Source organism: Pygocentrus nattereri, chromosome 30 (assembly GCF_015220715.1).
Source record: "Pygocentrus nattereri isolate fPygNat1 chromosome 30, fPygNat1.pri, whole genome shotgun sequence".
NCBI classification, from domain to species: Eukaryota; Metazoa; Chordata; class Actinopteri; order Characiformes; family Serrasalmidae; genus Pygocentrus; species Pygocentrus nattereri.
In genome coordinates, this window is record NC_051240.1 from 7,039,623 (window position 1) to 7,064,070 (window position 24,448).

Consider the following 24,448-nt stretch of genomic DNA (forward strand, 5'->3'; position numbering starts at 1 on the left):
CTAGAATATTCTGTGATGTAATATTCTATAATAATATCTACAATATTTCATCAAATATTTTTGAGACTTTTATGTGTTTAAAGAGATTTTATTATATAAATGCTTTGTTTCAGTCATTTTTCTTAAAGTAACTGTGACATGTTCTTATAACAGTCTCAAAATGGAAAATATTAGTTATTTTGACTAGATTTAAAATGATTTCACTTGCAATGCAAATGACGCTGATTTAACTTTAATATTAGCTCTAAATTCATACTAATAATTTGCTGAAATCATACAATTTTGACTTGTCTCAGTCATATAATGATGTACTGATCAAAACCTAAAAAGTTTGTTCAGTACAAGCCATTGTTTTTCTAACACTTGTCTAATGAATATGTTACTTTAAATTGTGTGCCTTATAAAGGGGTGAAGAAAATGAAGTAAATAAAATATCTTGTTGTTTGCTTACGATGACTGTAAAAGTTATATTCTGTCCAGTGTATATGCTTACATAGTGTGTGTGTGTGTGTGTGTGTGTGTGTATATATGTATGTATGTGTAAATGTGCATATTTAATGAATAAAGTGTACAGGTTGTTTTTATCTAAATAGCATGATATATGTACTGCCTGTTTATATTTGGTTGCTACTGTGTATAAAAAAACATTACATAGTAAAGTATGACAAAAGACATTTTCTTATTGAAAAGTTTAATTAACAATTCCAACAATTTAACAATATGCAGGGCAGATTTCTTGAAAGAATAATAAGACTTAAATAATGAAAGTTTTGACATTTAAAGAGAATAATCCCAAGTAAAATCATCCCAAGTAAAATATCCTTTGAAGAATAATGATATTTTCATAAACTTTGGATGAACATTCTTCATATATATATATATATATATATATATATATATATTTATAAATTTCTTTTAATGTTTTTTTTGTTTGTTCTTTTTCCTAATGTCATACAAATTCAGTAAACAAGTATCTTAGCAGTAGAAGCCTTCAAAAGAATGTTATCTAAAAAAAAAAAAAAAGCCAAAGAAAGCCAGTGCATATCAGTTAGCACGATTACATAATGCTAAATTGCCCATATTATCTGTCACTCAGTAGTACCAGCATTAACATTTTCGTGTGCTCATGTAGTAATTGGCAGCATTTTCCTGAGATGAACAATAATCTGAGCATAGAACAAATCAATTTTATAAAAATGTTTCCACTGTGCCAGTAAAACAGCAGAAACTGTCATGACTTGGCTGTAAACATGTCTAGGACAAGCTGTAAGGAGAAGATCTGTGGCTGTAATACGAAGGGACGTAGACAGCATCTCTGGAAGAGGCAGGAAGCATAGGAAGCCCTGACTCTGGGTCTTTCTTGCAGAGTGCCATTGCTTGCTTATAGTTGACCTTCTGCTTTGTAAGCGGATCCGTCAACTCCTTGGCGTAGTTTGCCTCTTCCTGAATCTCTCTCATTATTGTGCTGTTGATCATTTTTGCTTTAACCGCATCTACAATGTTCACTCTGCCTGCTTGGTTGGGGTCAACCAGTCCACCGGTCAAGTACTGTGCCTCCATGTAACGCATGGCAGTGTCTTTTGGCATCCACCCTTTCTGGACGGCTTCTCCAACTGAGAGTCGTTCTCTGGTTACTGGATCCTCAACACCACTGAATGCCTTCTGAGCATTGAGCAACCGTTGAAGTTGACTGGATTCAATCAGACCATGATCTGCGGCTTTATGAACCGAGTATCTTTCTTTGTTCATGATGTCCACGATACCGCCAGTTGCTGCCTGTGCCTCCAGCAACCTTTGGGCCGTAGTATTGTCGATCATCTTTCGGGTCATGGCCATTCGCACAGAGAGGCAAGTATTGGTGTCTTTGTCATACACTCCACAAATAGGAAGCTGCGAATCAAGGGAAGTGGAAATACTGTTGCTGTAGGAGGGTTTCTGTGAAGTCTTCTGGCTAGTGACTGAAGGTGATTTCTTAATTTCTCCAGCCACAAGGAGAGCAAACTCTGAGATGGGAATCTTGCCATCTTTGTATTGTTGCAGTTGATGCTGAGAAATTTTGCCTTCTTTGAGTGCATTCTTGATGGAGTATTGCTTGCCGCTCTTGCGGTCTTGCAAGACGGATGTCTCCCCTTCAGGGCCCAGTGTTGTGATCTCTTCCCAGTCACATTCTAGTTCCTGCAAATGGATGTACTGGCTGCGATCAATCAGCCCTTGAACGTATGCTTCATAGGGTGACATGTCTTTCCCGGTCTCAGGATCCAGGATGGTGATTCTGGTGGAAACATTTTTCTCCTGTGTGCGAGTTTCTAAGGCAGATTCTTCTTTTTTCAAGCTGTTCTGGAGCTCTGCTATGGTGTTCTCTCGCTTGTAGATCCTGTCCTTCTCATCTAGGATTTCTCTCTCCAGGCGCTGAACATCTGACTCCATCTTGATGCTCCTTTGTCTAGTTGTTTGGCTTTTTTCACTCATCAGCCTGGACTGCTGTTGGAATGAGATGCTTGTTTCTTTCTTTTCATTCTCAAAAGTTCTGAGCTCTCGTTGGAGGTCCTGTTTCTCTTTCAGAAGGGCATCCCTTTGGAGTGTAAGGTTAGTCTCCTCCTGAGAAATGGTCGTTTTTCTGCTTTGCAGTCGCTGCAGTTTCTCAGTAAGCCGACGGAGTTCATCCTCCAGGTCTAATCTGCCGTTTTTCTGTTGCAGTACCTGGTCTCTAAGGTGAGAGCGTTCAGCCTCCACAGTTTGGTCTTTCTCTACCCTAACCACCTCTTTGTAGACTGTTCTCTCAAATGATTTCTCCTTTTGCAGCATATCTATCTGGAGTTTCACGTTCCTAATGTCCCTCTCCAAGCGCAGGACCTCGTTGCTCTCTGTGTCAAATTCTGTCCTGAGTCCACTGGTCAGTTTCTCTAGTTTTGGGTCCCTCTCTACCTTCAGAACTTCCTCTGTAACAATATACTCTTGAACTGGTGGTGGGGCATTCTCTAGCTCAGTGATACGAGATCTGATTTGTGTCAACTCAGTCTCCACCTGAATCCTTCTTTGCCTCTCATCACTTTCCCTAATAGTCCTCTCCTTGTCCTCTATCAGGAGTCTTAGTCGCTGAACCTCCTGATCTGCCTTTCTGCGATTGTTTATCTCGTCATCTAGAGTTCTTCCCAGCCTGTCATGCTCCATAAGCTGCATTGGGTCTTTCTCTAATCGCACCATCTCTTGAACCACCACCTTCTCCTCTGGTCTCTGTCTTTCCAGCTGTATGTGTTTATTCTGAAGATCAAAGACCAGTTCCTCTATGGTTCTGCGTCTCTGTGCTTCTTCACGTACCTCCCTTCTTAGTCGGTCTGCCTCTTTCTCCAATAGTGGATCATTGATTTGCTTGACAACATCTTTAGTGACCACCTTAGTCTCTACCTTTGACTTCTCTACTCTCAGTTCGTCTCGCTCCCTCTTTAGACGGTTCACTTCACCTTGGGAGGCATTGTATGTTCTCTCAAGGCCATTGATTTGTTCTGTGAGCTTTTGAATCTCTCTTACATTTTCTGGACTTCGTTCTTCTTTCACTACCTCTTTGACCACATCTTTGTATTCAATTATGGGCTTCTGAGCACGAATAACATCCCAATCAATTTTGACCAAACTGATTTGTCTTTCATAATCAGAGCTCTGCCTGGTGATATCTTGAAGTTCTCTTCTCAACCTAGTCATCTCTGTTTCAGTCTCTGGGGAAACCCTGTAGACCTCATTAACAATCTCCTTGATGTCCACCCTTGGCTTCAGCTGCTCAAGTTGGACATACCGCGACTGAAGTTCACTCAGTTCCCTCATGAGCAAATTATTCTGGTGTCTCTCTTCCTCAATATTGGACTGAAGTCTTTTGGAATCGCTAATCAGCATAGGGTCTTTTTCGACTGTCTTCACCTCTTTTGTCACAACTTTGGGCTGTAAGGTAGGGATGAGTCTCTCAAGAGAGCCAATCTGGCTCCTTGTTTGGAGAATTTCATTGTTCAAAGACTTGGCCCTCTCACCCTCATCTTCAATCTCCATCTTAAAAGACCTGACTGCCTTCAGCATCTCAGGGTCTTTCTCTACTTTAACCACCTCCTTCTGTACTACCTTCTCTCTGATGCTGGGTCTCTTTTGCTCCAAGATGATTACCTCTGTTTTCAGTTGACCTCCTTCATTATCTTTAAGTCTGACTTCACTCATCAGTGTGCTTATCTCATTCCTCAGTTTTGAAGCCTCCACATCTAGCTGAGGGTCCCTCTCATAGTTAGTGACCTCTCTGGTCACCAGTTTTGGTGTGCTGTTCTTAAGATCGTTTTCCAGAGTAGTGATCCTTCTAGTGAGCACCTCAATCTCACTTTCGGTTCTGGTGCGTTTCAAGGCCTCTTCATGGAGTGTTTTCTTAAAGTCCTCCAGATCAGACTCAAGCTTTGGGTCACGGTAGTATTGTAGAACCTCTTTCTCTTCCACACGTTCAATACCTTTCCTGCTCCTCAGGGAGTACACCCTGTCCTTGAAGGTCTTAAGCTGAGATTCAGTATTAGCACGTCTGGCAGCTTCTTCGTTAAGATGCTTCTGTAGGGTCTCAACCTCTGCTAAAGTTTTTTGTTGCTGTTGTTGCTGCTGCTGTTGCTGCTGCTGTACCATCGTAACCTTCTCTTCATTCTATAGAAAGGAAGCAAAGAAAAACAGCATGTTATACATCAAGTTCTGTCTTAAGATTCATGAACTTTAAGCTGGCAGTTTACTTCAAACCAAAGCAACGCTTGGGCCAAAAAGAGAGGTTTAAGTTTGTATAACAAACACGATGTTGTTTGTTATGACACCTCCCCCTGACACTGACTGGTCTAGAGCACAGAGTGAGCTTCTGGTGCTGAGATGTACACTAAGCTCTTTTTTAAAAAACTAAACTGTTTCAGTTTTAGAGATTTGGAGACTTTTTTAGTGAAATGTGTAATTGCATGTAACATGTGGAAAAACATTTTGTTGCTTCAGACCCTCCCCTAATGGATCAGTCTGATGATTGCATACATGTTAAAAAAGAACTCAAAGGAGCTCAAGTTCTTTTTGAACTTGTACATGTGACATTAATATGTAAAGACCTGTGCCTGACAAACTCTTATAAAATGTGACCTGGCACGTGTGACCTTTTTAAATGATTATTTTAGGCTTTACAGTGCATGGACACCATATTTCACCATATGTAAAACTACTTTCAAATTCAATAAAAGAATCTTACTGGTGCAGCTTTAAGGATACTTACAACAGCATGTTTGGCAGTACTTTGATTTTAGTTTAGTTTGTTTACATGTGAAGTATACTGCCAGTTTTAAGAATCATAATCATTACAGCCTACCATTTACTGAAAGCTTTTAAAACTTTGACCATCACAGGTACCTTAAGAATTATTGAGGCCATGTTTAGGCTGTTATACCTGAGCAAGAACATTCTTTGCTATGTCCATTTGCTTGACAAGTTGGTCATTTGCAGCTGCTGTGTTGGCATAACGGTTTACCAGAGCCTTTTCCTATAAAACAAAAGAAAAACAAAATAACTCAGAACATTTGATAAGGAGTTATGCTGTTGTTACACCATTCTTTTTAGTTTGTCTCACCTGTTTTGCCACAGAGTCAGCCAAGCTGGAAGTGGGTGTCCTTTTAGTATCAGTTGCACCAGGGCTTTTGACAGTAGCCTTGTACTTGTCAGAGTTAATCTCATATTCCTGGCCAGAAACATTACAGGTTACAGGATGACCATCATGCCTTGTCACACAATGTGATTTAGGGATTGTGTGCTTAGGAAGACATTTACATCCACCATAAATTTAACTTACATTGAGGAGATCCTGCAGTTCCTGAGAGAGGTCAACCACCCTGTCCACATCATCAGCTTTCCTCCTAATGTCCTCTACTACCCTCTGTTAAACATCAAACAGATAGCCGTTGGCATCATTTTGAGACTGTAACCATTCATAAGATAAGTGTAGAACCCAAATGTTGTAGCATCGATCTTATGTACAATAAAATCACTAACCTCCTGAGAACTCTGCTTTGCGCTGACTTGGGACAAGCTGTCATTGGGATTGACCTTGTTGTCGGGCAGATTATCTAAGAAGGAACTCAGCGATTGGCTAGCATTCTGGAAGTCCTGATTTTTGGTGCCAGCCGCTTGCAGAAGACTCTCTCTATTTAAAAAAAAAGTGAAGAATACTTCATTAACATTTTTTTTAGATAAAGCCTTCACTGCTTCACTTTCACTGAATACTTCCATTTTGGTAAACTTGCCCACATGATAACGTGACAGTAGGCTACATACCGCTCCGTTAGCTGGTTGTTGACATTAGCGTAGCGGATCTGCAGGCCTTTAACCTTAGCTTCCTGTCTGCGTATATCTGGGCAGTACTCCAGATATCCCTGCTGAAGGGAACTGCACAGCTTCTCTGTGGTCTCCAGGTCCTTGCTTAACTTCTGCATCTCAGGCTGAGCAGCAGTAATATCCTTCTTTAAGCTCTGGTTGAGGGTTAAGATGGCAAAGGTTAGCAAGAAGGAAAACTGGGGCCCTGTCTCAGTACCTTTTTCTTTTCTTTTCTTTTCTTTTCTTTTTAAAACCTGCCCTCACCCACTTTAACTCACCACTTAGTTGTGCACCACACACCTAGGATATATCTAAGTGGCCATTTGTGGCAGAAGAGGAGTAGGGGTCAGTGAGGGTTATTTAAATGGAACACATTCGTCCTTGGCTAGGTTAGCCTCAGTGAGCTAATTTGTTAGCCATGCACACTTTGTAATGCAAAATGTTTGAACATAACATACATAAAATGTGTGTTTAATTGCTTTGTCTGTCTATAAAATTTGTATCACCTCTCTTTTTGTTGTTGTTGCCATGTAGCCTTTAGCATGCTAACTAGCAAGCTAGCTTAGTAAAGTGATGAAGTTGTATCAGCAGTCAAGTATATCATATGGAATAGTTCGTAACCTAGTAAGCCCAGCAAATTTGAAATATAAATATGATATATATATACATATAATGATATATAGAACCACAATATATATTTTATATAGAACCAGAACAGGTTATTTGCATCATTAAATGATTCTTCAGATTGATGCAGAATGTGCTCTAGGTGGTTCTGTATATAACCATTTGAAAAGGGTTCTACTATTGTTACAAGGTTGAGACTGTAACAATAGAAGGACCCTTTTTGGTGCATTTCAAAAATGTTCTGTACATATAAAACATGTTCCATCAATCTGAAGACCACGTTCAAGATGCAAAGAACCCTTTAATTATGCAAAGCGTTTCTGTGCGTTCACAATTCTATATAGAACAGTTTTCCTTTCTAAAGAACCGTCTTTTTTACCATGTAGGACTTAATTCTACTCACTTGAAGGTTCTGTGTGCGGTTCTGGATGCCATTGGGAGTGTCTGAAATGGCACCATCATTACTCAGCTGCTTCTCGAAGCCAGAAATGATTCCATCCACTTTCTTTATTTGGTTTTCCAAATTCATGGAGGCATTAGCCCTGCAAAAGCAAGCATGCGCCATTAATTAGACAAATGGTCAGGTAAGAGAGTAAATGAAGATTGATTATGATAATAAAATTGATGATGTTTATAATTATGCTATTTGCATTAGCCTGTTAATCATTAATAATAACTTAAGATAATAATAGTAATAAAAGATTTAGATGTAGAATTCCATAAGACTTTAACACAGCAGGATTGTATCATACTTCTTGGTGTAGAGGTCATTGAGTGCGGCGAGGCTGTCTTGCTTGTTTTTGGCCTGATTTAGTTTGTCCGGCAGAGTGGAAGATACTGGGCCGTTGGAGTCCTGGGACACCAGGGGCTCCAGATCTTTCTGTGCAGCTGCTTTCTGCTGCTCCAGCTGCTGCAGAGCCGCAGCAGCTTTCTGCAAGAAGGACAGAAATAACACTCTGGATCAAGGGCTGTCACTCTCAGGTATATCCCATTGTCATACTGAAAGTTCAGCTGACTAGCACATCTAAAGCCTCTCTTACCTCTTGTTCCTTCAGGCGGTTGGCGAGATCTTTAGCTGGATCGTTACGGTCCAGTGGAGCTCTCATGCGGTTCAGGATGTCCTGTTCCGCTTTCGTCAGGTCTTTGTCCAGCTGATCCAGACGTCCAGCCACTTCTGTGGTTTTAGGGTTCTCAGGAGCTTTAGACACCGGAACTGAAGCACAGGAGAGGGTTGGTGAGTGCTGTTGTGAAGACTGAGCAGTAAGAACTCTGACACTTGGACAGACTGATTTGTTTAACATGCAATGCACATTCAAAGTCAGGTAGCTATTGAATATTATTATTTGAATGAACATGAGTTCCCTGTTCATGTTTAGGCCAGCAATTCAAAACTGTTGCATGTATTTAAAATTAACTGCAGCAGTTGGTGTCCCTTAACTCCGAACATGCATACTGTGCATTGTGTGAGGTGCTCACCTGCTTTCTGCTGTCGTGCAGGCTCTTGAGTTGGATTCTTCAGTGTAGCCCTCACCGCCGCACGCCTTTTCTTCACATCCTCCAGCTCTTTACCCAGCCTATCAAATCAAACCGAATCCAGTCTTTTTATACAGCAACTTTAGTACAAACAGTCATAACAGACTGAAAACTGACAGTCAAGACAAACACCCAGAGAAGCCAAAAGAATAAAGAAAAAAGAGTCATATGCAAAAGTTTGACCCCCAACAAATGATGTTTTTTGTTGATTTTCTGAGTGTGAATAAGTAAACACATCCTCTACAGAGAACACATTTAAATGTTGTATTTTCTGTATATTTTCAATTTAATATTTCCTTTTAATATATTGGAAAAACTGTGGCATATATTTTGCACAGGCCACTGTTTTTTCCTCAGTAGGTTTTAGCCTTGTGTGATGTTCATTTTCTGTGAAGAACATTATAAAATAACACATTTTTATGTGACTCCACACCTGTAAACCCCTGACTCCCACACCTGTAAACCCCTTACACACTTATATTACACCTGTAGTGTTGGGGGAGTAAACATTGTTGTGTGGACAACATTGACAGGCTGCTGACTGGCTACAGCTGCTGAAGGTCAGCCCTACGCTGTGATATTTTAAACTGGTATCTGGTATTTTTACATAAATTGTTATGGCCGTATTGATAAAAAAAAACAATAATGGTTGTTAGGAGGCCCATTTTCTCTAGAGCTTTTAATCATTTATTGGAACTCTAGTTTTGGATACTACTGCTTTTTCCTTTGACTTTCTCCTTTCTTGTAAGAAGATTATCTTACCTACTCCCTGAAAAATTAGTAACCTGTACCTAATCTTCCATCTCGACTGGGGGTTAAATAAATGAAGGGTGGTCTCGGTACAACATCACACTTATTTCTAAACAGATTTTTGATCATGCTGAAGACAGATTTTATGGACTCATCATCACTGCAGGTGGGTAAATAATAAACGCTGTTTTTTTTTTGTTTTTTAAGTCTTACAGGTCCACTTTGCTGATGGCCTCTGGATCAGGTGGAGGAATCAGGAAACAAACTCCAGGAATGCTCTTGGTCACCCCTTCGCTGGACTGCACCTCCCAGTCTGCATTGTTGGTGTTGGACTTTAAGGTGAATCTCTCCCCTCTCGACACAGAGGCCTGAAAATGACATAATAAGTTCTGAAATTAGAAATTAAATGAATGAAATTAATTAAATTAATAAAGGGTTAGGTTTCAAATCATTTGAATGAAGCTGTAAATAAAAATGAAACTGTTAGATATGTTCCGAATGATGAATATAACACGTGGTCTGTGCAAAAGTCATTGCAGTATTGGGTTATACGTCGTCATAATAAACCTGTGCAGGTACAACTCGGGTACAATGCTCCACATCCATTCATATGGTAAGTATAGTGTGGCTCCAAACGTGGATGAGGATGTTTCACCTTGGGTGTGCTCCAGTCACATAGAGACTCTACAGTGGTGGCTTTGCTGGGAGCAGTGCGGCGGAGTTTCAGGGGAGCGATGGTTGTGCTGCGCTTCCTCAGATCAGCTAAGAGCTGCTCACTGCGCTGGAGAGGCCTCTCGTCTGCCTGAGAGAGAGAGGAGAGTTACAGAAAAGCAGAAAGAGGGATGGGAAAGAAAGAGTAATTACTAGGGGTATAAAAATGCCCCTCAATGTGTGTGTGTGTGTGTGTGTGTGTGTATGTATGTATTATTTAATAGTGATATAGATTAGTGATATATGCATCATGTGTGAAGGCTGATAAGATTTTATAATCATACCTCGAGCTGCAGCTGGATCTCTGTGTTGGTCTTGTTAGCAAGAGCTTTTGGGTCCAGTGTGGAACTGGATGTGGACAATGACTCGGACAGTGTTTCAACGTCCAATTGGTACTGTCCACAACAAGCAGAGAAAAGTGATTAATAAAGTTTTCTCATTTCACAGATGTTTAGTTCATATAGTCTTGTGCAAAATTTAACCTGCCTTGTTGAATGAAACACATATGAAACACATCCTCTACAGGGAACAAGCTTATGCAGCTTTTAAACTAGAGCTACTTTTTTTGCTGCATTTTATAGCAATGTTTTTTTTTCCTGCATGTTAAATTCTGCAAATCAAATTTCAAACATAAATATCCAAAGTAAAGAGGATGTATTCATTTCTTTGCAAAAAGAAAATCAACAAAACAAGTGATTTCACTTGGAGTGCCTAAACTTTTGAATAATACTCTCTCTTTGTTCAGTATACACAAATATGACTGTTTTTGTTTAGTATATATTTAGAATATATTATTTACCATTCTTATTTCGTATATACACAAGTTATTTATTATTCTGTTTAATAGAGGCCTGTTTTCAGGCCTCTTGTGGTTCACCATGAGACCATCCGCCTTTGAAACCTAAGGTTTTGGGTTCGAGTCCCCATCAAGTACGTTAAACAGAACTGTGTATATTATAGTGAACATGTCACCTAGTGATCTTAATCATGAAAAGGACATCTTTCTTGGGCAATCATAGACTGGAAGTTCACTGGTTCAATGCCCTGAGCTGATGGTACATGAACTGAAGTGTCCTTGAGCAAGGCACCTAACCCCCAACTGCACTCAAGGTGTCATGGATAGGGCTACCCACTGCTCTGGGCAAGTATGCTCACTGCCCCCTAGTGTGTGTGCATCTGAGTATTTCACTGCACTGATGGGTCAAAATGTGGTGATGAAATTTCCCCATTGTAGAACTAATAAGGGTATCTTAAATCTTAATATGCATGCACATAATTTTATCTTGCATATTTCCACCAGACTCCGGTTTCCCTCTACAATCCAAACACATGCAGTCAGGCCAATTGGACATGGTAAATTGCCCCTAGGTGTAAGTGTGTGGGTGAATGTGTCTGTCTGTCTGTCTGCCCTGTGATGGACTGTCGACCTGTCCAGGGTGTATCCTGCCTTCTGCTCGATGACCGCTGGGACAGGCTTCAGTACCCCCCATGACCCGAAGGAGAAGCGGCTTAGAAGATGTGTGTGTGTGTGTGTGTGTGTGTGTGTGTATTTCCATCAGATGGCTTATTATATTAATATCCTAAGATTTTACACTGAGATTTACACTCTAAAAGTTTAAATGTGAGAAAGTGAAACTGAATAGACCTGAAATCCTGTCTGTCAGTCACATGATCACAGTAGCTGCATGAAATGTCACTGCTGTGGTCACATGACCATGTGGTGTTTTTTTTTTTTTTTTTTTTTTTTTAGGGCTCTCACTGTGACCCTGCGGCATGACTGGATTTCACGCGCCCCAGCTTGGCTCTGTGTCAGCATGGCCTTAGGACTCTCAGCTGATTCACAGGAAGGACTCCTCCCCTATCCTCTTACCTTTTTGTATTCGTCCACATTGTCCAGGTGGGTTTCTTGGCAGATGCAGAGGTTCAGGAATTTCTCCCACTCTTTCCTCAGTGCGTCTCTCTGAGCCTGGAAAACAAAGCAGCAATTAGACACATCAGGAATTAAACTATCACATGGATCCATTTCACGGGATGGTTTATGAGTGCTGCAGTTAGTGCTGTACCTTCCCCCTTGGTAAAAACCTAGAAATTTGTGACTACTTTCATTTAACCAGAATACACTTTAAACGGGTACAATGAGGTCCGGTACTCAATTTTACTGACCAGTATGGTGTTTGTAGCTGGATGTTTGAGCTCTATCAGGCGGTCTCCATCGTCCTGAAGTTTGTTGACATCGCTCTCGTGAGACAGGAGACTGTTATTTTTAAAATTCTGCAACAAACCAGAGAAAAAAGTGTAAATATCTTTCAACAGCGGCTTTTTTAAACCCTTAAACTGCACATGTATTATTACATTATTCATTTTAGACTTTATTATTTAGCAACTACTATGACCTATTCAGTACTATAAAGTATACAGTAACTATTGTAAACTATTCACTAACTATCAAACTATTCAGTGAGTACTATAAAAGATTCAGAATCGGTTATAGAGTGTCTACTGTAAGTTCTTCAGCAACTATCTAAATGTAATAACAGTTCAATAAATTTAGTAACTACTGTGATGTATTCAGTATTTATTGTGAACTAGTCAGGAAATACTGTAAAAGACTATGACTGCTATGAGGTTAATGTGGAAGTTCTGTAGTTGTGAGGGATTAGAGTGTGGACCAGCATACAGACCCTCAGAGTTTAAAACATTAAAGGCACTGTCTGATTGTAGACTTGATGAAATTACACAATTACATTTACATATCATTGCATATTGTACTATAATCTGAGTCCAGTTGTGTGACAGTGGCCTCACCTCATAGCGCCGCCGGACATCAGGTGGGTCCACCATACGGTCACTCCAATCCTGTTGGAGGATCTTGGCCTGCTCTTCACTGAGGTATGACACTTCTTTATTACAGCCCTGCATGTAATCATACAGGCTGTTGAGGTAGTGACGTCGCCATTTCGAGTTATCCTACAACAGAATAGAGGTCAAGCATTTGTACAGGTTGTACATATTCAAATAAAGAGTTTTTTTGGCAAAATACGTGATGGACATTTTCAAAAAACTGCTCTACCTAACAGTAGATATGGGAATTCTTTTGACTCACTCTTTTGTCTTATTTTATTAGTCTGTTCTCGTTCACTTGTTGATGAATGAAAGGAATTAGGGAATTAAGTCATGAATGACTGCTAGAAATTTACCTAAAAACTCAAAAGTTATTTATATATATATATATATATATATATATATATATATATATATAAAATACAATAATTGCACTCTTACCAAGAGATTGGAGTACTGCTTCTTGATTGCTGCATATTCCTCCTAGAATAACACACAGCAGGACACATTGTTACTTAACATAATAGCAAATTCAATCTGAAGGAAATTATGTCATTGATTTGATTATGGAACCAATAAAAAAAAAATTCTTAAAATTACCCTTTAAATAAATCCGATTTAGTGCAACAATTAAATACGTAAACACATCAAAATAATAGCGAACAGGGTTACAAATGTCTGTATGTTACTAAAATTGACTTTTATATTGAACATATAATACTGAACTTGAAGTAGGAAGGACGAAGTAGGAACAAGCAGAAATATGACACTCGCATGGCCAAATATTCCAATTAACATGCTACATATATAAAGTGGTCGTGAATATGCTGCCTGATGTCTTAGACACTGTTTTATGATCGTTTTGAAAAGGTTTTGGCCTAAAATGCATTTTTTAAAAAATACATTAATAAATAAAGCAAATGTATGAAGTCATGTAGATTCACTGGTGGTTTTGCAGAATAAATAAAATGGTTGTATTTGTGTTGTAGACATGGTGACCCCTGATTCCCACCAGCATAAATAAATCAGCGTTGGTAAGTTTCCCTACATTTCACATCAGACCACTCTGAATGACTTTGTTTACATCTCAGAGACTGAATTATGCAGAAATGTCAACAAATCTGTAGAATTCCACTTTAAACAGGTTAATATTATAACGGCCTTGGTGCTGACCTGAGAGCTGGTGGTGCCTGGGCTGAGCTGAGTGTTGTAGGCCTCGATCTCCTTGTGTAGGATATTATGGGCTGCAATCTGTTTCTCCAATTCAGCTATGGAGGGCCCATAAGCCTCTGAGTTTACTTCTTTCTGCAAGGAATATTAATATGAAAGCACACTGAGAGACGAAGAAGCATTGCACCTTTAAACAGGTAGAAATGAAAGTCAATCTTGCACGTGTTAATCAAGAACTTTTGGCTTTTAAAGAACTTTTAAAGAGTCACAACTGAATCTAATCAGTTTTGGTGTCCTCTCAGTCCTGGAGAACCACTGTGCTTGTTTTTCCTGTTCTTATATGGCTTGATAATTAACAGCAGTGTTGACTCTGGTGATTTAAAAAAGGGAAAATGCTAATCTGTGAGTTTCCCAGCCTGTGAATAAAAACTACTTGCTCTCAGCATTTTGCTGCCATGCACTCAGTTACCTGTTTCTGGTTGAACACCTGAGCCCAGTTGATGCGCGGCTGCAGGCCCACCTCATTCTTGGGCTCATAGACCTCACGGTAGAAGGAGCAGTCCTTCAGCCAGCGTTCATGAAGACGTCTCACACTGACGCAGAGAAAACAGAAATGAAGGGTCAGTCATGAGCAATGAATCAAACGATGCTTTGTTTCAAATAGCATTTGCAAAATACGTGAACTGCAAGGCAGCAACTGTGATGCATTAGAAAGCTGGTAACTGGTGGTAACTTGGCTGATACATTGTCTAAATCAGGGCTGTCCAAAGTGGGGCTCAAAAGGATGTTTGATTTCGCCTACCAGAAAGTTGCCTAACCACCCCTACACACACACACACATCCCCTCAACCAATAAGAGCATTTCTTCAGTGTGCGCTTAGTGAAGTAAGTGGCATAACAGCTAATTTCATTACCTTTAATTGGTATTAACTTTTCGTGGTGATTATTTACTACAGAGCATCTGCAAATGTATTTCCTGATATTTCCTTGCTTTCTGAGACTTCTGCTCACATTCATAGACACAAATAAACTACAAATCCCAGTCTAATTCGTCGCTCCTATTGAGTGTTTTACTAAACCAACTGTAGTTCTGTTGTTGGGAAATGTCAGCCACTCACTCGTTCTCAATCTCTCCTGCCTGTGGGTGTTTCATTCTCTTGGCTTTGTCCAAATCCAGGAAGAGATCCTTCAGGAGCCCCTCAGCCTCGGACAGGTTGTCAGCCGTCTCCTTCTGGTGCTTAAGAGGCTGTTTCTTTTTCTCATTTTCTGCATCCTGAGAGAGACACAGCGAGAAATGGTGATTGAATAATGAATAAAATTGAAAAATAGACATTCCTCATCCATCTACCAGTCCAGTATACAGCTAGCCAGGCTGAGAGAAAGCAAAGATAGATGAAGAGACAGAGCCATGGGAGGACATTGTGGTAAGAGACGTATGAAGAAGAACAGATGATGGTAGAGAAGCATGAGGAAAGGAGAGTGGAAAGAACAAGAGAGTTGAATAAAAAAAGGTTTCTCACAATAATCAGCAGCTCTTCGGCTTTCAGCACATCTTTTTCCACTGTGTCAGCATTCTGCTGCATACGCGCGATCAACAAGGCCAGGTCATTCGCCTGAGACCTGCAGGGGTCAGGGACAAAGGTCACAGTCAGCTAAGTCCACATTACCAAAATGTATAAACTGCATTATAAACATAATAACATTTCCTTTAAACACAGCTTTTCCATTGGCGTTTTTTATTAGCTACCTGGGTCGAGGCTTAAGGTCACTATAAACCAGGGCAGGCTCTCAGTCAGTGTGAGCATCCAGTGTTAGCAGACTATGCTAATTACACATTATCCAAGACAAACACTTTAAAACACTTTGTTATTCTTAGTATTTTAGTAGCACTCGTATTAGCATTTTTTTTAAAGGTGTTGACATGTCGCCCTCAAACTGAAGTTATAGAGTGTTGCTGGTTTGGTTTGAGCTGACACATCGGGCCCTGTCCACACTTGGTATTAACATTTGTCTCAAGTGATCTGATCATGGAGGAAGGATACTGCCCATATTTACTAATACATCATTACTACATCAGTCTCTTGTTACAGATGTTTAGACCACATGAACCACTAATGTGACTGTGCTGTGATGATTAAGCTAATTAGGCCGGTTCTTTGCTGCTGTTGAAGATGCATCAGTATGCTTTAGCATTCACACTACAAATGGTATGTGGTCAGATGCCTCCCTGACCATCTACGAAGGTGGTTTGAGTGACGCATTGTCTAAGATGCATTATTATAACTGGCGCTTTCCACCTATGATCAGATCACCCAGGATGAACGTTATTGCCACATGTGAATGGGGCCCTAGAGGCCGGGCGCTCACTGATACAGTTCCTACAAATGGCATTTATAAGAGTATTCTGAAGTGAAAGAAGCTTAATGTGGCTTAAAGTACTAAAACATAATTAAGTAATTATTAATTTCAAAATTCATACAAACATAATAGAAAGAGCAAGCATAATTTGGCTTAACAAGCCAAAACATCAACTGCTCTTATATATCACATAGTAAGAGGTATGTCACGTCAGCAATAGGTGAGAGAAATTAGGTCATTTTGGGCTTATGTTTAAGTACATTAAATCATGTTACATTTTTCCTTATAGTGGGATTAAATGGAGAGCAAAAAAGCATAAATGTATTTAGACTGCAGGTTCTTTTTTGGCAGTGGAGAGTGCTCAGCTGTGAACAAGTCAGTGTTCCTTCATTGCTGCTTCATATATTGATGCTTAGTGGTTTAGAAGGTCCCTGTAAATCATTTCCAGCTGAATTCTTCCACACGTGTAATGTGGCTAGGGAACGACCAAACTACTAAAAAGAGCTTTAATGCTTTCTGCCTCATTGGATATGAAACTGATCCATTTTAACTCTGCCTTAAAGTGAAAAACACATAAAACAGACAAAATTGTGGTTTCAAGATCGCTGCCACTGCTGTTTTTAGCTATGCTACACTCTTTTGTCCATTTTTATAGATAACAGTATATAATACAGTGTCAAAAGCTACAGCAACAAGAGTATTTGTGATCACTTAACAGCTTCACATGGTTTGAGGCAAGTCTGTGATGATTTAGGTACGGTAAACTGCTGCTGCTGTGCTTGTACAGTTCTGCTGTTTGAGCTACAAGAGGAGTTCAGTCACAGGAGTAACAAAGGAGTGGCCAGAGGTGGCCAGCACCACTCTGGAATGAAGCATGGCTATGGCTGCTTTTCTGGCCACACCAGTTATGGAAAGTGAGACGGTCAGCCAATCGGAAATTACAATCAGTAATGAGGCATCAGTTGCTTTATAGTGAAAATCTGCTACTGTGTGATTACCAATCAGTTACAAGAGTACAAGAGAATCTTGCTGTGAGAGGTCACTTTATGCAGTAAACAGGTGAGTGAATGTGTGCTGGGTCCTTCAGCAGCGCTGCTCTGTGAGCTTCATTATGAAGGAGGCAATTCAAAGGTAAAATGAGGTAAATATCAAAAATCAGTCAGCAGCTATCATTTATAATGCAACTTATTTCTCTTTTCAGTAAATAATAAAGCTTCTGTTGCAGGTTCCCTTATACAAAGCTGCCTGGCAACCTGAATTAATCCGACCAAACTTATCTGCTGACTTATCACTAAGGCTGAGAAGATGATCAATAAACATGTAATACTGTTTCACCAGAGATCCACTTTTTTGCTGATATCATTTCTATCAAATCTCTGAATTTAAGTCAGTTTGGATCCAAAAGCTGGGTGTCTATCATCTAGCTTTTAGGCCAGATCATTAAAGGGCATTGTGGAAGATTTCCTCACCCTTTCACATAAAAGAGTTTGACCTAGTACGTATGCGAACACTTTTAAAAGTTTCTTTGTCAAACATATCCCAGTCCATACAGTCCATGAAGCCGCAAAAAGAGTCCATTTCAAACTCGTTATTTTTGCAATGTCTCAAAAACGAATGCTTTAACGCACATCTGCCTACGCAACATAGAGCAGGTTAGCCCTGTCCATTCACCCTAAAGCTGATTTTTGAATAAAGGCACATAAATGTAAAAATGAATCATGACATTATACCACATAAACATCAAAAGTGGACCTCAGACGAAAAAATACATTTGTAAAAATGTAATAAAAAGAGACTTTGGGCTGCAGAAACAATATGCAAAACGAAATGCAAGTTTTCTGAACTCTAGTTTGGCTTAGACTAGGCCTAATCTGCATGTGGAAACCAGTCCCTAACAAGTGACAGAACTAGCTTGGCCCTCTTAACAGGTTTGGCACTAACCTTAATACTGACATGTCAAGCTTGGGTGGGAACACTGTGTCAAAAGATTGATGTCTCGGTTCTAGAATGCAACGAATATCTGACATTCCACAACTTCTCTGTCCGTCTTTCTCTGTCTTTTGGACGTACATCTGTATCTAGATGCTTAAGTGTTCTTTAACACTCCCTAGAGGAACAAAGCCCACTAAAAGAACTAAAAGAATGTAATGGGAACTAAAACAGGAATAAACCCTCAACTTTTTTCATCTTCTTTGTTCAGTTTGTTCAAAACCAGATTATTAGATTTAGTGTTTTACTGTTAGAGCTCTAATCTAGAGACCATTATAGCTTTATGTATTGCTAGAGGTACTTTTACGTGTTGTTGAAAGGACTATGGTGCCTTTTAAATATTGGACCTTTGGCATAAAATGTCCTCACTCTGGACTGCAATGTTTCCTCTGCTAATTAAACGTATCAGCTCATTTTCAAGCTTTTCATGGAGTTTGTTAGGGCAGGTTTACGCTAAATGAGATTTCAAATGTGAAATGCTACATTTCCCCACTTTAGAGGGGGCTTCAATGAGAAAACCTCCTCAGAACTGATGCACACCCCATATGACATCTCTCCCAACAAACAAATAAATAAATAAACAGGCCAGCGGGTCAGAATGAGTCAGAATGTAGGCCTGTCAAATATACACTCCCTTGCCCTGAGCCAAACGCCTAAAAAACACTGGCAACCCAAGCCTGATGCTTGACAGATAAAGGGTTGATAAGGGATTCTACGATATCCTGTCCTTTCACTGTCACAGGTTTGTCAGAGAACCTTCCCTTTTGTTCCTTGCAAACAATGCTAACAATGCTAGGCTGCCCGCCATGGTTCTACTCAAACTGGGAGGAACCTCCTCTAGACTCATCTCTCAGGGAAAGCCCTGGTCTCCAGAGGCCTCTGAAGGTAATACATGCAGTTAGTGTTTGGTATTAATGTTAATGTTTGATTGCAGATACTTGTATAAAACTAGGCTAGCACGCAAATCCGAGATTTGAGTGAAGCTCTAATACGAGAACGCTGTAGAACATCAAAAATGGACTTATAATAAATGAATATGCCTCATATTTCAAAAGGTCTGATCAAATATTGATCCTAGCACATAAATTAGCACATAAAACACAACGGAGCACCACTCGGAAAGAGTTTTCCAAGAGTTGAGTCACCATCTTCAAGCAATTCATACACTTCAGCTATTCATGAACAATGGCTGCGTTGACAATGACATTGACTCAGTTGAACAGATTCATCTGCATTATATTCGTTTGTTAATGTTGCACAACGACACAAAAGCAGTAATTATCTATAAACTATGTGGGTAAGCCCCACAAAACAGGTTTTACAGTGGGCAGGTACTGGTGCCATTGAAAGCGATCGTGAAGCAGTAAGTCTCTGATCAACACCTGCACATTTAAACATGGGTGTGGATCACTCCTTTCTTTCTGCTCTCAATTATGCGTGGCTACAAAAAAGTATGGTTAAACAAAGGTTCACAGGGAAATATGGTCCGGCGCTTGTGGTGATGGATGAATGTCAATTCGTCTATTTCTGAAATAGAATTTATTAAGATTAAATAGCATAATGGCAAAATGTCACTTCATAATAGAACATTCAGAACTTCAGCCGGGGCAGAACCAATCCAATGTATTAACCTTTTAAACTGTAGGCTTATTATTCACATTTTAAACCAATGTTTTGTAATCACTGTGAGTTATTCAGTGTAGACTATGAAATATTTACCACATTGCACTCCTAAAAGATGGTGCTTTAAGGGTTTCTGCATAAAGAAAATGGTTCTATATGGTTCCATGTACATTCAAAGAACGCTTTGCATAAGTAAAGATTTTCGCATCATGAAAAGGTTTTTCACATTGATGGAAATCGTGCATGAATGCTTACATAGAACCTTTTTGAAAAGCGTTCTATATAGGATCTATATAGCAAAAGGGATCTTCTACTGTTACAAGCTTGACACCATGACAATGGAGAAACTATTATGGGTGCTATTTAGAACCATTTTCAAAACGGTTCTAGGTAGAAAATCTGCAACACATGCTCAATGAGTCTGAAGAACCCTTTCATGATGCAAAGAACCACTTAATCATGCAGAGGGTTCTTTGAGTATCCAAGGTTCTATATACAACCATTGTCTTTACGAAAAAACCCTTGAAGAACCACAAGTGCAATGAATTATTGAGTATCAACTACAAACAATTCAGCCACCGCTATAAATGATTTAGCAACTAGTATGAATCATTTCGTCTCCATTGTAAATTGTATTGTAACACTTTATGAACTGTTCAGTACTGTAAATTACTTAATATCTACTATAAACTTTCAAATATCTATAGTGAATTATTTCCTATGAATTATTCAGCATCTACTATGACTTATTAGTATCTACTATGACGTATTAGTATCTACTATGAATTATTCAGGATCTACTATGACTTATTAGTATCTACTATGACGTATTAGTATCTACTATGAATTATTCAGGATCTACTATGACTTATTAGTATCTACTATGACTTATTAGTATCTAATATGAATTATTCAGTATCTACAATGAATTACTGAGTATCTACTATGAAGCTAATGTGTAGTTATGAGGGAATCGATTTTGACGCATATATGGAATTTAAAGAGTTAAAAAGAATTCTTGAGCAAAACTAAAACTAACTTTCTCCCTACTTAGTGAAAGCCAAAATCTCTGATTGTCTTGTCATGGTGAAAATGTACTTTGTGTAGCTGCAGAGTCATGTGACATAGCCAGACGTTCCTGTGGGCTCCTCCTGGCGGAGTTTGCAAACTCCGTCTCGTCCATGGTCACAGCCTGCATAGCTGCCACCTGCACCACCACAGAGTCATGCTACTCTTTTGTAGCTACTCATTCACTCGAAGTCACTACTGACCTTCACAGTTCCATCACGGCTCAAATGAATAGATAGCATCTCTCTGACCCAAGGCTCTAGTCTGAGAGATACACATTGCACACTGACACACCTGAAGAGCCCAATTAAGTCCTTTCAGCTGAGAAAACACAATAATGTGCAGCAGGACTGGCTGAAACTCCAGTGACTTTCACCACTTTTGCATTAGCATGACTAAGAGAGGGGCAACACCCAGTAGAGGAACAAGTGGAACCGTCCTGACAGGAGCTTCAGCTGCTCCCATTTTAACCCCTTCAGCTGCAGGCTTATTATTCTGTGAGTATAGCAAACCTATTACATCATGAAACTGGAAGACAATAGATTTCACAATACTATGTTTTTCTGAGGTGTGTGAACTGGATGGAACGGACAAGACCCACCAGTAAAACAGCAGTGCATTTTAAAAGGCTATTAATCTGCAATGTGCAAAATCAATGTAAATTTTTTTAATTCAATGTTTGGTCAAAATAAACTATTCAAAAAGGAGCTGGAAGAAAAATCAAACAATGTGACAGATTATATCAGTGTGTTGACATTCAAGCAGCTACTTGTTCCTGTGCAGTTTACTCAGTAACTATACTATGGTTATTGCTGATCATTGGTCATATATTTTATATAATCATACAAGCTATTATGTCATTTGCCGCAATAAATCATAGCAGTATTGCCATGCTACAATGAATACTTTTATAAGTTATAAAGATATTAATGCTGAGGCCCATCATTCAGTAACTACTATGAATTATTCAATATAAATGTCTAATATACATATAAATATCAAATGATTCGGTATGAATCATTCGGTGTCTAATACAAACAATACATTACCTACTATGAATCATTCAGCATCTACTATAAATGATTCAGTAACTGCTATGAAGCTAATGTGTAAGTTCTGTTGTTGTGAGAATGAGAAACTTAAGTGTGGACTCACAGACAGACCCACCTTTCTGTCTCACTCTTACCTTCACAGTCGCTTATTTTCCATTTAAAAATGACCAGTCGGAGTGGCCAGTCTGGTCTACCACCAGTGTGGCAGCTTGAAAGCACCCATTTCAGCTTTATGTGTTTACACAACAAAGACAGCTCAGATACACAACATAGTACCTCCACCAGGGTCTGGAGGAAGAGACTGTTCCATACTGATGACTCCTGATTCACCTTTAAACTCTTAAATATCAGGCAGACTCAGATAGATGAGCCAGACCTACAGTGTTAATATATAAGACACTATACAACATGAGATAAGGAGCTCAACAGACCTCAAAGACATGAGAGGTCAGTATTTGCAGATACAGAGTTAGAATAGTCTTGGTCTAAACTATGCCGACCAGACCAGACCAGAATATAGTCTTTTACACAACTTACACATTAGCTATTATATAATTCATAGTAATTATTAATTCATTTAATGTAGTTACTGAAAAATGTATAGTAGATACTGAATAATTCGTAGTAGATACTGAATAATTTATAGTAAATATTGAATAATTCATATATGATACTAAATTATTCATAGTAGATACTGAATAATTCATAGGTGATACCAAATTACTTAATTTATAGTACCTACAGTACTATTCAGTAGATACTGAATTCATAGCTGATAATTAATTATTTATTTTAGCTACTGAATAATGCATTAGGGTAACTGACTCATTCATATTATTAACTGAAGTATTCATAGTAGATGCTGAATAATTTATGATAGTTACTGAATCGTTTATAGTAGATACTGAACAATTCGTAGTGGATGATGAATCTTTCATGGCATAAACTAAATAATTCAATAGATCTTGATTCATTTATAGTAGTTACTGAATACTTCATAGTAGATGTTAAAAATGTATAGCAGTTAGCGAATAATTTGTAGTAGATATTGAATCATTTATTGTGGCAAATGAATAATGCATATCGGTTACTGAATCATTCGTAGCAGCAGTTATTACAAATGAACTGTTCTTCAGTATTTATTACGAACCTGATATGTAAGGTCTGTAGTTCTGAGGGTGAGAACCCTTATGGCCAGTTTTCCAGACCCAGAAAAACCCTATACCTGGTCTAAAAACCATTTCCAACAGTAATTCACCTTTGGCACTAGAGTTTAGACAGTAACTATGCTTAGGTCCAGGAAACTGGTCCATAGAGTTGTTTAATAACTGAATAATAAGCCTGCATAGTAATGGGTTATTTAGTGTGTATAAAGTCCTAAAACATCTCTTAACCTTTAAGAACTTGTGAAGACCAAGTCCCCCCAAAGTGTTACTGTAGTGACTGAGTGAGTTATCACTTTGAACGTTTAATGCCGCCGTGCTCTCAGTGAAGGCCCACAGTGTTTTGGTTAAAGGCCTTTTTCTGAGGCAGAAGAGAGAGTACATGTAAAATGTGACACACATCTGAGGCAGAATCTGACCGAGTTTAGCCCACTAACTCCACCTGGGCTCCGGTTACCGCTTTCTCCTCCAAAATAAACTGCTCTCAGATCAGCGGAGAGGCAGAAAACAGCAGAGAAAAACAGAAAACAACCACCAACACACTTACTTGGTCATTTTTGTGGAACCTTTGAGGGTCCCATCCTTGGTGGATTCTTTCTTCTTAAACATCCTGCAGGTTCAGGTAAGGTGAAAGTCACCTTCTCAGTGCGTCTGTGTTACTCTCAGCCTCAGAGCTGCTCTCAGATCCCCTCACGCACTCCTGAGCTCACTGTCGTGCTGTCGCTCCTTCTTGCCTCTCTTCTCTCATATGCAAACACACACACTCGGTGTGGCTCTGTGAGGGTGTGTGTGTCCCCTGAAGTGTCACCGTGTTAAAAGTGGAGATGTTTGTTTGTCACTGCTCCGCCCCGAAGGAACAGGCGTCGGCCGACACCCAGACGTGCCGAGCGACCGGGCGGACCTGTTCTACGCTCCCATTTCTCTCTCTCACAGGAAACATGCAGGTCTGTCATTCACCCCTTTCATTGCATTACTTAGGGCCGTTGTCCAGGAAACCCTTGACCACTGTTGTTATTTTGTGTGTTGAAACTGTAACTGAGTGACCAGTGTGTGTTCATAAGAAAAAGGCAAGTGGATTTGTATCTCTGAAAGAGGTGCTGTCCTCACAGGGCAAGAAAATATAATAATAAACTTTTTTAAAGAACGAGTTACAGAATTCAAAAGGAAGGACAGAAGAAAGGAGGAAAGGAAGGGTGGAAAAAAAAGAAAGGA

At 39.4% G+C, this 24,448-nt stretch overlaps 1 protein-coding gene across 1 annotated transcript; it reads right to left on the reverse strand.

Annotated features, from left to right (window-relative positions):
• Window positions 1–926: 926 nt before the first annotated feature.
• On the reverse strand, window positions 927–24,030 carry evpla (envoplakin a). The gene is made up of 22 exons (XM_017693018.2): window positions 23,784–24,030; window positions 15,504–15,603; window positions 15,102–15,256; window positions 14,453–14,576; window positions 13,987–14,118; window positions 13,255–13,296; window positions 12,778–12,939; window positions 12,136–12,243; window positions 11,843–11,938; window positions 10,257–10,367; window positions 9,917–10,063; window positions 9,475–9,629; window positions 8,455–8,552; window positions 8,019–8,191; window positions 7,731–7,909; window positions 7,382–7,520; window positions 6,313–6,506; window positions 6,031–6,181; window positions 5,831–5,914; window positions 5,612–5,719; window positions 5,432–5,524; window positions 927–4,662 (listed from the first exon to the last, which is right to left on the reverse strand). The coding sequence occupies exons 1-22, from the start codon at window positions 23,843–23,845 to the stop codon at window positions 1,255–1,257; spliced, it is 6,021 nt and encodes a 2,006-aa protein (XP_017548507.2). The 5' UTR covers window positions 23,846–24,030; the 3' UTR covers window positions 927–1,254.
• Between the last annotated feature and the right edge of the window lie 418 nt (window positions 24,031–24,448).